This window comes from Grammomys surdaster, unplaced genomic scaffold (genome assembly GCF_004785775.1).
Source record: "Grammomys surdaster isolate TR1022 unplaced genomic scaffold, NIH_TR_1.0 239, whole genome shotgun sequence".
Taxonomy (NCBI): Eukaryota; Metazoa; Chordata; class Mammalia; order Rodentia; family Muridae; genus Grammomys; species Grammomys surdaster.
This window is the reverse complement of record NW_021604684.1, coordinates 6726964-6740800: the sequence shown is the minus strand read 5'-3', so window position 1 is coordinate 6740800 and position 13837 is coordinate 6726964. Positions and strand designations below refer to the sequence as shown.

The window sequence follows — 13837 nt, the reverse complement described above, 5'->3', positions numbered from 1 at the left end:
TCCATAGTTCAAAATCTAAAATGTTCCAATGTGTGAAAAGACCTGAGCAGCACCCAAAGAGTAGATCCCAGGCATTTTTTTTTTCCCAAAATGGAATATCGCCAAAATCTGAAACACTTCATCCCAAGTATTTTGACTAGGAGATAATCTGCCTATATTATGTACAGTATAAAGGCAGAAAAAAGAACCAGGATTGGACACATGGGTGAGGACCAGAGGTTTGGTCAGCACACTCTAATGCCAGTGTAACCATGTCTCTGTATGACAGTTATTCCATGGTGAGTACCTGGTACCCTCTATCTGGAGAAAAGACTGTGGGCTGTCTGCTAGGGAGACCGAGACCATGAGATTGTGGTAGAATGTTTTCTGCAGAGTTTATGTAAGAAAGTGGGGGTGGGGGACATAACACTTCATGCTGAGCGCAGGAGAACTCTCTTGCATAATTTATTACATATCAAGGGTTTTGATTGTATTAAGAAAAGAATCAATTTTATTTGCAGAGCACCTAAGGTTTTTTGGTTTTTTTTTTTTTTTTAATTTATTTCATGTATATGAGTGCACTGTAGTATCTTCAGACACACCAGAAGAGGGCATCAGATTCCATTACAGATGGTTGTGAGCCACCATGTGGTCGCTGGGAATTGAACTCAGGACCTCTGGGAGAACAGTCAGTGCTCTTAACCACTGAGCCATCTCTCCAGCCCAAGCACCTAAGTTTTTAATCAGGATAGAAACAACAGTTAAAAAAATTTAAGCTTGGGGGTTGGAGAGATAGCTCAGCTATCAACAGCACTGGCTACTCTTCCAGAGGTCCTGAGTTCAATTCCTAGCAACCAGATGATGGCTTACAACCATCTGTAATGGGATCTGATACCCTCTTCTGATGTGTCTGAAGACAGTGACAGTGTACTCATAATAAATAAATAAATAAATAAATAAATAAATAAATAAATAAAGCTTTTTGTTAAGCCCTTAAAAATGGACCATCCTGAGAAAAATTAGCCACACTATACATAAAGGAAACAATGTTTCCCAGCTACACAAAGGAAACAATGTTTCCCTGCTACACAAAGGAAACAATGTTTCCCAGCTACAGCTCATCTCCTACATGATGCTCAGCGAGTTCCACTCCTGCAGGCTTCCTGAGGGTAGGTCAAGGCAAGACAAAGATAAACACTTTTAGTGATTCATGCCTTATGATGCCTCAGCCCTGGGAACTGAAGAGACACCCCACTACCCTGCTCCTACCACTTGTGTTCAACAAGCCATCCGCGCACAACTTACTTTTGATCATGTTCACATCATTGGCCCCGTCTCCGATGGCTAGCGTGATGGCCTTCTTGTATCTCTTCACCAGGTCCACCACCATGGCCTTCTGCTTGGGCGTGACACGGCAGCAGATGACAGCGCTGCACTCACAGGCCAGGTCCACAAAGTTCTTCTGCCTCTGCTCTTTCTTCTCTTCCAGCCGTCTCCGACTCTGGCTCCGCATCCGCCTCTCCTCCTCTGTCCTTGGGAACTTCAGCTTCAGGATCTTACTTCTCTTGGCCTTTTTCTCTAGAAGGATTTCATTCTGTGACACCAGAGGGAGAAAGCACCACTCATCACTTTAGTTTTTTATACTAAGGGTATCACTCCCAAGATTTGAGTCCTGGGAAGGAAAGGTCATGGGTTATAACACTGATTGAACTGCACTGATAAACAGGCTTACAATACAATTATAGAAAATATGCATGTCTTTCAGGGAAAAGTGAGAATTACCCACATGGAAATTCCTGGATAACCGACATCGCCATTTTGTTCTAGTCTCTTTTAGATAATCTCTAACGTCAAGACTTAGAAAAGTCACATTTGTTGTGATAGGCTAAGAGACTTTCAGATTGACAGGCAGTTAATATGCAAAGCCATCAAGAATGGACCCAGTGAACTTTCTTGAGTGACAGGTAAGACTCACTACTGATACACACCAACCAGGAGCCAGTGATGATTAAGGCACGGTTTTCTCCAGGTGGAAAAAAGGGTTCATACGCAGGGGGTGCAAATTTTGCAGAGACTCCACCTCTGTTTCTCTGATTCTCCATCCTGGTGTGAAGAAGAGAACTAGGGAAAAATAAATTGAAGAATTTGAATACAAATGGCCCATATATATATATATATATATATATATAATTTATATTATATATATATATTGTGTTGCATATTAGAAATTAAATATATATATATATATTTTGAAGACTAGGACCAGGCATGGTAGTGCATAACTTTTAATTTTAGTACACATACACACATAGACATACATCTCATTCATATATATATATATATATATATATATATATATATATACCTACCATGTATCACTGATAGGCCTGGAACTCCCTAATTGTAATTGTAGACCAATTAGCCTTGACTTCACAATCCCCATGCCTCTGCCTCTCAAGTGCTAGGATTACCGCTATACAATACCATGCCTGACCTTATACCTTAGACTTTAATTCTGACCTCACTTAAAAATAAATCATGTTACAAAGTACTCAGCCTGACATTTATCACATTGTTGAGTATAGGTCAGTAGAGGTGAGCCTATTCACACACGGAGGAGCCAGTCTGTCTTGTAAAGCTTGCTTATTTTGTGATTGGCTCACGACCGTGATGTCTTCAAGTTCATCAGTGCTACGCAGCAATATATCAAACTTTCTTTCCCTTCGAGGGGTAAGTGTTGTTCCATTGTATGGATGTGTTGAGTTTTGCTTATCCAACTCTTACTTTAATGGACATGTGGGTTGCTTCCACCTCTTGGCTACTGTGAACAATGCTATATAAGTGTGTCTGTGTGTGTGTGTGTGTATATATATATATATATATATATATTTTTTTTTTTTTTTCAGAATCTTGCTTTCAACTCTTCCAAGTAGGTACCCAGGGTAGGACTACTGAACAATATGAACATTATAATTTTAATGAGCTCCAGGAAGGCCCATACTGTGGCCATACACTTTCACCCTACCAAGGCACGCCAGTGTTTCGTTCCTCCCCAGCCTCACCAGCTCTTAGCAACCACACACGTTTCATTCCACAGACACACACCATAGTCTTGATCGGCACAGCCACACTTGCACTTGTTATTCTGTTTTTTCTTTCTTTTCTGGTCATCTGGAAAGAAGCCGTATTCTCTGATTTTGAGTTGCTAAGCACTTCTGTATGCCCCTTAGCCAGGGTGCCACCACTGTGGAGAAATGTCTAAGTGCTCAATCCTCCAGCATGGGACATCTTGGTATTTTACCGTTTGTTAAAAACCCAAATAAAGATGCAGGAAACAATGTGTCCATATGCAGGAGAAGGGTAGCAGTCTTGATGTGAATTTTATCACACTACTGTATGACTTAAAGAAGGCTTTTCCCACATACTCAAAATCATATCTGCTCTCCAAAATTCTCAGTGTTTGATATAAATTAACTAACTAACTTATTTAGTTTTGGTCTTTTGAGACAGGATTTCTCTGTGTAGCCCTGGGTGTCCTGGAACTCTGAAGACCAGACTGGCCTCCAACTCACAGAGATCCTCCTGTCCCTGTTTCCTGAGTGCTAGGATTAAAGGCGTGTACCACTACCATCTGGCATCGGTGCTTTAATGTTTCTTTTTTTTTAAAGATCTGTTTTTAGTTTTAGTTATGTATAATTGTGTGTCTGTGTGGCTGTATGTCATGTATATGCGAGTGCCCGAGCTGCCTAACATGGTTGCTGGGAACTGAACTCAGGCCCTCTATAAAAGCAGTATGTACCCTTAACTGCTGAACCATCTCTCCAGCCTTCTTACTGCTTTAAATCATTATAATTTATCAGTATAAGTTATTATAACACTTCTATATGATGGGAAGGTGTACCACGGAGCTTTAGAGTGGAAGGGGGCAATCTTCTCATTTCACAAATCAGGAAATGAAGGCAGAAAGAGAGGATGTGATTTTACTTGCAGGGAGTCCATTGGAAATTTGGTAAAAGGACTCAGGTCACCCCACTCAGCCTGAGGCTTTCCCCATCCAACACACACCTCTGCTATTCTTCATCTTCAGAAGCAGGTTTCTGAACCTTGGCACTATTGGTATCTTGAGCCAGATAATTCTCCATCCTACAAGGTCGCCTGCTATAGAGTAGGTCCTTTCTATATGGTTTAGCATATTCTTAGCTTCTGCCCACCAGAGCCTGGTTAGGACCTTCTTCTCCTGATACACCCACCAAAGATGTCTGCAGATACTGCCAATGATGCGCAAAAGGTGAAAATCTATCTCAATTAGAACCACTGGTCCAGGACCAGTGAGATGGCACAGTGAGTTTGTTTCCCCACAACCCATGTAAACCATGTAAAGGTGGAAGGAGAGAACCGACTTCGCAAAGTTGTCCTCTGACCTCCACGTATGTGCCATGATATGTGCAGGCACAATAATAATAACAATAACAATAATAATAATAAACAAAAACTTAGAAGTACTGCCCAGAAGGGTTAGGCATTTATTAACTTCCTTACACATTAATTTAATTTTCATTTTCGAGTTCAAAATGACTGAGTCCTACAACAAGTTATTAAAAGACTGGCACAGACCAGTCCACATTGCCTGTTTAGACTATTTCATGGAAACAATCATTTCAAAGAACCACTGAGAAAGATGGCTCGCCTCTCTCTAACTGGAAAGTTGGCTGAGAGAATGATCCTAAGATGTGTTGTCTGTATAAACTTGTCGTTTAGTTTGGCTTAGGCCCAATCTGATCCTTTCAAAAGAGAGATGGAAAAATTATTAAGCATCCTGTGTATCAAAAGTAAATAAAGCCATATGGGACTTGACCAAATTGCTTGCAATCAAAAACCACTTAAGTAAATGTGGTTATTGGTATTTACTAAAAATAAATAAATAAATAAATAAAGTAAAAATAAAAGTCTAAGTTCAAAGTGGCATAGTTTATGTGCTTTTATTCAAACAGAAGGGATTTAGATCGTAAGGCTGCTAGCTTTGTCTACCTTCGAAAACTGCCTGAGACACTGGAATGACTTACAGAGTTGACTGCATTAGAAAGGCTCACCATTGCATCCTGGGTTAGAACACACAGCAGATGTGTATTCACAGATTAATTCCACTTTGTGCCATTAGACAAACCATGATTTTTTTTTTTTTAAAAAGCTCGAGAAATAAATGGAGTGATTAAGCCGGCAGTAAGCGCACTGCAGTAATGCTCACAGCCTGTAACAAGACTGTGCCTTTACATTGCATGTTTCCACGTCTGCTGCAACTGATTAGCAGCTAAGGAATGTCCCAGCAAGAGCCAAGGCTTGAAATATCAGGCATGTTCCCTTAGAGACTACCAGTAAATGATCTACCTATATGACATAACTCACTGAGACTTTCATTCGGGGACTTTTTTTTTTTTTGCCTCATAAGTTTTGTTTCAAAAGATGAAGTCCCTAGAAAAGGGACATAAACACAACTATATTAATTTGCTAGCCATAGGTCCGTGAGTAGTGACAGCCATAACAGCATGAAGACTTGAGTTTGGACGCCCAACACCCATGCAGAAAGCTGGAGATGGCTTCATTCATCTGTGCTCCTAGTTCTGACTTACTTTTTCCCAGTAGACAAAGAAAGAAGGTTTCTAAAGAATATAGAGACTGGGTTCCTTAAAGCTCCCGAATCCCTCCCCCGGACTGAAATTTGTTCAAAATGATCTGAACCATGGTAACACAGGAATACCCTTTTCATTTTAATGTGAAAAAGAGACCCAAGGACATGGTCTAGCTCCAATTTCTGTGTTCTGCCTTCTACACTTAGTCTTGACCATATTAAAAAAAAATATCAAAGAATAAATGAACAAAACCCCAGCTACCATATGCTCTCATACCAGAGGCCCAAAGCAGGTACTTAATTTGCATCCATTCACAGCAGGGTGTCCTACCTCACTCCTCCCAAAGCAGGAAAGAAGTTTACATCTTTCCATAGCAGGTACTTACTTTATGTCCTCCCCATAGCAGATAGTAGTGTCTTCTGTCAGAAGTTCACAGGCAAAACCTATGTTTTCCGCAGTTTCTACAACAGATCCAAATCAAGCCAACTGTTATTTCTACTTATCTTAGCCATGTTAAGTATCGCTTATCTGAAATGCTTGGGACCAGAAGTGTTTGAGATTTTGGTCTTTGGAGTACTTGTGAGTGTGTTCGTGCATGCAAGACACACACACACACACACACGCATGCACGCACGATGGAATGCAAGTCTAAACATGAAGTCACTTGTATTCCAGACAAACCTTACACACACATCATGAGAGCAATTTTATATAAACCACATGTATTTTGACCATGACTTATGTATCATGAGGACAGGTGGCATTGTGTCAGAGCTAAAAGAGTTTCAGCTTTTAATTAAGCATTTGAGGGATTTCCTGATAATATTTTCAACTCACAATTATAACCACATTTAACCAAATAAGCTGTTTTTTCTATAGCCGTGCATAAAAACCTCAAAAAAGAATTTTTTTTTCTCTGTAATGAAATAAGTCAAAATTTACTTTAAGATAATCTTAATAATCGAATGCACTACCCCAGAAGTTGCTTATATAATCAGTCAATGTCCATTAAAACACTAAACATTCATATCCTGTAGCTTAGTCACACAGTTAAGGGTTAGGTAAGGATGACTGTTTCTGCGAACCCTCGCATAGGACTGCTGCTAAGAATCCTCTCCCCTTCTTTGCATTAACAGCCACTAGGTATTTGTTGAAGGCCAGGGCCGTGCTTCTCTTGGAGAGCATTGGAACAAGAGACAGCAGCAGTCTCCAGAGGAAGGCTTAGAGGAAAAGGTAGCAACACTGAACAATGACTCGTTTAGCTTTAAGTTTAAATGCTAAATGATTTCCTAGCACAAAAAATAGACAGAAAAACCAAATCTGCTGTAGCAACATTTTGTATTGGCCCAGTCTGTGTTCAATTAATGGCAGAATGCTAGAGAGACAGGAGAGACAGGGGCATGGCCTTTCCAGAAGAGGAGCTCACCTCTGGCTGGAGAGAGGGAAGGATGCTGTCAGGGTGGGCTGGACTAGGAGGAGGGTTTTTAAGGGGAGGGAGCACCTCCATTCCCACGGGGTGGGGAGTCTATAAAGATCGTCTTAGACAAAGGAAAAGAAATAACAACTATAAATACGGTGACTTAGCAAATGTGTGCCCCAAATGATAGATTACCCTTTTTGTCTCCGGTAAGTACCCAGATCTTAATGTCAGCTTTTGCAAGTTTTGAAATGGTTTCTGGGACTCCATCCTGTAGCTTGTCTTCAATAGCAGTGGCTCCCAAGAGCTGGAATAGATATTTACAAAATTAGCATATAAAAAGTATCTTTACATGCAATTTGCCAGCTTCTAAGAAGGGGAGCTAATCCTGTAAGCTGATTGGTGCTAGGATGACAATGGCTGGCACTGTCACCAGAAGCTGGGACATTGCATACTTATCTCAAACCAAAGCACCCAAAGATGTGCTTCTTAAAGGATTTCATTTACTGAGGTAGAAAGGGCAAGTATAGACACAGGGTATGTGGGACCTCACCCTGAAAATCTAGCACTAAAGAGACAGAGGTAGAGGCTCACCCACAAATTAGAGGCTAGCCAAGGCTACATGGTGAGTTCTTCTCCCCAAATAAAAAAAAGTACAAGCACAAAAAGATGTTAAAGATCCAATTATATTGTGTTTCCGGGCTCTATGAACGTAAGCCTGTTTCTCAAGCTAAAGACAGTATTACACTTTTGTATATAAATTCAAGAAAGTGGGGGCTGGAGAGATGGTTTAATGGTTAAGAGCACTGGCTGCTGCTCCAGAGGTCCTGACTTCAATCCCAGGGTGAGCAACCACAGGGTGGCTCACAACCATCTGTAATGGGATCTGACGCCCTCTTCTGTCATGCAGGCATACATGCAAATAAAGAACTTATATACATAAATAAATCTTTTAAAATTTAAGAAAGCCATGTATGACTTTTGAAACATTTGTTTTGCTATAAACTTTCCTATAATTTAAATTGATTTATCAATTCTCTCAATAAAATTACTAAATACTAGTTTGTTGCCATTTAAGTATCAAATGAAATTTCTTTACTGCTATAAGTTCAAGGCCAGTCTGAACCACAAAGTGAGTGATAGGCCAGCCAGGGCAGTATAGGAAGGAGTTTGCCTTTTTTTTTTTTAAATGTGTTTTCTGTTTTATGATATCAACTTTTATTCTATCTGCTGAACAAGAAAAATTCAAATGATGTAGTTGCTTGCACCAACTGTACACATCAGAGAATTCCTTCTAAACCATGACATCAGAGATGCAATAAAACAAAAATATAAATTTGTTCAGAATATCAGGGAGAGAGTTACTAGGGCTGAACTCACAATCAGGTCCCTCTCAATCTCCTCGTACACTTTGTCCAAAGCTTCATCTCGGTTGCTTGAGGCCACACTGGCAGCCATAAACTTCTTATTCCATTCTGCAAATTCTTTTTCTTCAATTTCCTTGTAGCACAGGACCAGGGTTCTGAGAGTCTCACTTGCAAAGATCTGTTTTATTTAAAAGACAAAATCCACACATGCACGGAATAGTTACATTCTAAAAAAATCATTTTAAAAATTATATTTATATATTTTGTGTGTGTGTGTGTACATGAGTGCACACTTGCATATATGCGTGCTGTGTACATGTGTTAGTTTCATTAGGCTTGGAGGAAAGTGCCTTTTCCTGTAGAGCCATCCCATAGGGTCTTAAGAACCTTTCTTGATCTATTTGCATGTAGATCAAGTGTGAAACTTTATTTTAAAGTATATTGATAGAATTTAAAAAGAGCCCATGAGCTAGGAAGGATTGCCAGTTTTGTTTCTGTAAAGATCCCAGGGGGGTCCTACACTTTGTATTTCTGGCACCCAAATTAGATGAAGCAAACAAATGTCTGTCTTTCTTTTAAATTAAGTCACAAAAATAAACAAAACCCATTGCTTTTAATGACTAAGACAATAATGAAGAGTATAATCATGGTGTACTCAGAGACATGGCAAATCCAGGACTCCTTTCCTCAAACTGTGTCTCAAGTCCAATCAACTACAAACTCTCAACCGAACACTGATACCAAATCAATTTTAAAACTGGCAAGCGACTGTCAAACAAGATGAACCATTAACGAAAAGGTTTTGTGGGAAGTTTCCTGTGGTGAACAGGTTCACACAGTTTCTATCTGAACCACGAAGATCTTCACTTCGCAGTCCCATCTTCTGTAGCTGAGGCAGCAGAGCTGAGACAACCACAGGCTGACTTCCAAGGAGTCTTTGGACGGGTCAATGACGCTGTCTTTGTTCTCATAAGAACTCATTCATTGTCTGTATGTATCAGTGCATAAACTGAAAGTGTGACCCCACTTGGTAAATAACATGTTTGTCAGGCTTCTCTGATAGGACTTTTTGGCTGACTCTAATGCTCAATGGATTCTTAAAGAACAGAAACCTTTTCTTAAGAATCTCTTTACAGCCCGGCAGTGATGGCGCACACCTTTAATCCCAGCACTTGGGAGGCAGAGACAGGCAGATTGTGGAGTTCGACGCCAGCCTGGTCTACAGAGTGAGTTCCAGGACAAAATCTCTTTACTTCAGGAAGCCAGGCAGTGGGCTTTCTCTTGCAACTTTGTGTCAGAGTCCCGGGGAGGGCAATAAGCCCTGCAGGCTCAGATGCTAAGAAAGGGGTCACCGTCATTTTCTGGGACATTGGCAACAAGAGTAAAACTACCACCTGTCATGTTCCTACTTTGGTGTATTCCAGCCCATGACACAAAAGTGACAGAAGGTGAGCATAGTTTCCATGTGATTGAGGAGATAGTCCCAGAAGGCATGAGTGGACTCTCTGGCAGAAACAGCGAAGGTGAGACTTACATCCAGGGCATCCTGTGTTTCCTGCTTCATAGGATTCATCCGATGGAGTCGTTCATAAATCACGGTGTCAGCACCTTTACAGTACAGCCTGATATTACCTTCTGGGGTCCTCACTGGTGGCAAGGGAAGGAGAGGCAGTATAAAGTTAGGTTTGGTTTCTTATTTAAAAAAACAACAACAGCCGGGTGGTGGTGGCGCACGCCTTTAATCCCAGCACTTGGGAGGCAGAGGCAGGTGGATTTCTGAGTTTGAGGCCAGCCTGGTCTACAGAGTGAGTTCCAGGACAGCCAGGGCTACACAGAGAAACCCTGCCTCGAAAAACCAAAAAAAAAAAAAAAAAAAAAAAAACCAACCAACCAACCAAACAACAACACATTTGTCATGTGAATTGGTGTGCTGCTCTCAATAAACTTGGCAAGCCGCCATCTTTATTGAATGTAGCAGTGAGACAGATATGAAAATATTCATTCCAGGTCAGTTCAGTTTTCTGTATCCTTTTAACAAGTAATTATGCGCTCTATATTATGCGTAATGCTTTGTGAAGGCTAATATTGTCAATAGAACTTTCTTTGTCCACGCTAACTGGAATCTTTCTCACTGTCTTTGAGCTCATGCCATCTGTTGCCTTTACCAAGGCTCCTGTGACCACTTCCTTACAGTGTTCAATCTGTAAAATAATATAATCACAGAATATGCCCCATTGCTAACTAGATTTTCAATCCTTTGAAGTAGGTTGCAGCCACGATCACCAGTCCATGATCAGTTAGACACCTAGAAAGCACTGAGCAAAATCTGACTCCACTCATTAAAAGTTTGGCATTACAGCGGGAAATTTCACGGACACATTTTTATCCAAGCAATGGTAACATGACCATCCATAAGATAAAACATCAGGTGTCTTTGAAGAGTGACACCTGGAGAAGGGCACAGTATCAGTAAGTAAGCTTCATGCCAGCAACTCGTGACCAGGATATAAGCATTAAGGGACAGTACACAAACCCCAGATAAGGGATATTCATTCTACAATAAACCTGGTCTTTGCTTTTTCGAAATGCCAACATATGAAAGATCCGAAGAAGAAGAATTGTTTTTTATTCAGAAGCATGATTATCTAAATCACTAACTGATCTCTGAGCCCAAAACCCAAACAAATGGAAGGAGGGAAATGGAGACACAGAAGAGGAGACCAGAACACCATTTTGGAGGGTTTCTGGTAAGATCTGAAAGTTCCTTTAGGCCAGCACTATAGAGTGCAGGAGATAATGCTGTATCAATGAAAGTTTCTGATTCTGACCACTCACATACATCCACGGTTCTTCTTGGTAGGGGATATCTGTAATGTTTGTATGGGAAAGGAAGGAGTATTGGACCTGTAATTTACTTTCAAGTAGTTATCTGAAAGATACCTATGTCTATAATCAAACTGACAAAGAAACTGTAGGCAATGTTAAAAACTGATATTAAAGAATATACAAAAGTACCACCACCACCTTGTAATTTCTGTAGGTTGGAAATTACTTCAAATCATTCAGATCATTAAAATCTAGAATGAGACCATCTCTACCTGGTGGCTTGTAAGAGCCTAGACTGGTTGGGACTCCCTTTCCTGGCCTCAAGCAGAGAAGTATTGGGAGGGGACCTGAAAATAAAGGAAGATAAGTCGGGCCATCACTACCCTTGCCACTGAGGACTCGGCAGCTCTATGGCTAGAGAAGGTCAACAATAATTGTAGGATTCAGAAAGGCAGCGGCTGTCCACGTGGGTAGCGAGTAGCGGCAGAGTCAAAAACAGAGGAAAAAAAACATTTTCAGTAAATCTGGACACTTTCAGAAGTCAGTTGTCCATTCACGTCCTCATTTACTTCAACATCGCTGAATAAAATGGAAACAAGGGACATGGGGTGGAAGGATTCGGACAGGCTGAGGTAGAGACTCACCGATGATAGACATCCGCTTCCGGTCGCTGTTGAAGTCCAAAATGGCAAGCACATTGTAGGTCCTTTCTGTGCCCAGTTCGCTGACGGTGATGGTGTTCTGCGTCCTGGCGAGAAAGGCAAAGCCGAAGTTCCTGGCGGCGTTTACCAGGGCGCCTTCGTCAGGAGAGGCCGCCTGGTAGTTGATCTGACCTGAGGAGGGAAGCAGGAGAGAAATGCTAGGAACCATGTCTGAGCTCTGTGCTGAGGGGCCTCTGCAGGGCCCAGCACACTGCAGAGAAAGCAAGTCAGTGGCTCGGAAGGGTTACCTAGAAGTCAAAATGCCCTAAGCTTTAAACTTCCATCAAAATTGAAAGTGGCAATAGAATTTACAAATAAAACTGCTTAAAAAATGGGTGGGGTGTTGGGAGAGTCTCGGAATTCCGCCATCTAGAGGAGTCTGGTAACATTTCACAGTTCCCTCAGACCTTGTCAGTATGCCTCGGATCCGACCACACTGGATGGATACTTACAATCTGATTTTTTTCCTTACTGTCATATTTTGACCCGGTTGGAATGTCTTTAAAGATTACCCACAAATATTTTTTTTAGTGAATATACACCTGTTATTCTCTTCTCTCGTGGGTATTTGCTTTATTTCCAAAATTTCTGGCTCTTAAAAATAAAATTGCAATAATTACTGAGTATGTATGTAAATTACATGTGTTTATGTGTACGTGCACATATACAGGTGTATATTTTATAAACCTGTGTGTTTGTAATAAGGACCCATTTACTGAGCTGTACAATGATGCACACGCATCTGTCATATGTTATACTTAAAAAAAAAAGATTAACAAAAATATATCTTGTAAAGAGTTTCACCCCCTACACACCTAATTAACATGCCTCTAAATTGAGGGAAATGCATTTCCACAGCCAAAGTTTTACAGAAAAGGGTGTTTAGTTTTCCATCCATAACTCAGAGCACAGGTGAGCTGGCAGCATCTTTCTCTCCAGTCTGCCTAGAAGGGTAGGATGTTCCAGCTGTGGCTGGATTCCCTTCTCACATTGGCTCAGAGAATCCCTTCCAATCAAGTCAGCGTCTTTGTTCTGGTTTTGTTTCTTTTAATCTTGGTGTGTGTGTATGGCGTGGGTGGTGTGTGTGTGTGTGGGGGTGGGGCGTGGGGTGGCAGTCACTATGTTGCAAGCTGGTCTTCAGCTTGCTATCCTCCCTCCTCAGCCTCTAGAACAGCTAGAACTACAGTTGCCACTGTCCCTGCTTGTGCCAGTACTAACCACTTTCCAATTCATGATTAAAGATGGCATCATAGGTTATTTGTCTATTTGTCCATCCAGACAGCCATGGGAAGAGTCACGGGAGTGCTTGCCTATATGCAGACACTCTGCAAAGACACAAATTCTGGTCACTGGTGGAGACAGTGTGCCTGGTGCTATCTTTCATAATAGGGACAGAGAAAGGAAACAAAATAACAAATGATGGTAAAGTCTCCATGGGTTAGGTAATCCTAACTGCAGCCCAAACCTTGAGGTTTGATTATTAAAGGAAAAGTTTTCCAGTTGTGGAATCACAGACTTGGAAGGGTATTTGAGACCTGATCCAACTCTCAGTTTTTTACCTGCATTAGAAATGTGGAAGGCCAAACATTCTTCTGAGGAAAACTTGCTCTAATTGCACTCCTAGGGGAAACCTGAAAGCTTTTCTTAACAGACCCACCTATGGATTAGGATGCTGTCACAATATAAACTAAGATGCAAGGGTGGAGCGATGGTTCCAGCCACTTCCTGCTCTTATAGAGAACCTGCGTTCAGATCCCAGCACCCTCATCAGGTAGTGCACAACTATCTGTCACACCAGCTATGGAGGATCCAGCGCCCCCTTATGGCCACTGCGGGCACTACATTCACATTCTCTCCCCACAACTTTCAATTAAACACACACACACACACACACACACACACACACACACACACACACAC

The 13837-nt window shown here is 41.2% G+C and overlaps 1 protein-coding gene across 1 annotated transcript in view; it reads right to left on the bottom strand.

Moving 5' to 3' along the window:
• Positions 1–13837, bottom strand: part of Atp8b1 (ATPase phospholipid transporting 8B1) — a 134269-nt gene that overhangs the window by 15128 nt on the left and 105304 nt on the right. The window contains exons 16-22 of the mRNA XM_028774197.1: positions 11861–12049; positions 9925–10037; positions 8404–8568; positions 7219–7330; positions 5992–6067; positions 1968–2100; positions 1285–1573 (exon numbers count right to left, since the gene is read on the bottom strand). Of these exons, the coding sequence (XP_028630030.1) occupies positions 1285–1573; positions 1968–2100; positions 5992–6067; positions 7219–7330; positions 8404–8568; positions 9925–10037; positions 11861–12049 (1077 nt within the window). The remainder of the gene's footprint in view (positions 1–1284; positions 1574–1967; positions 2101–5991; positions 6068–7218; positions 7331–8403; positions 8569–9924; positions 10038–11860; positions 12050–13837) is intronic.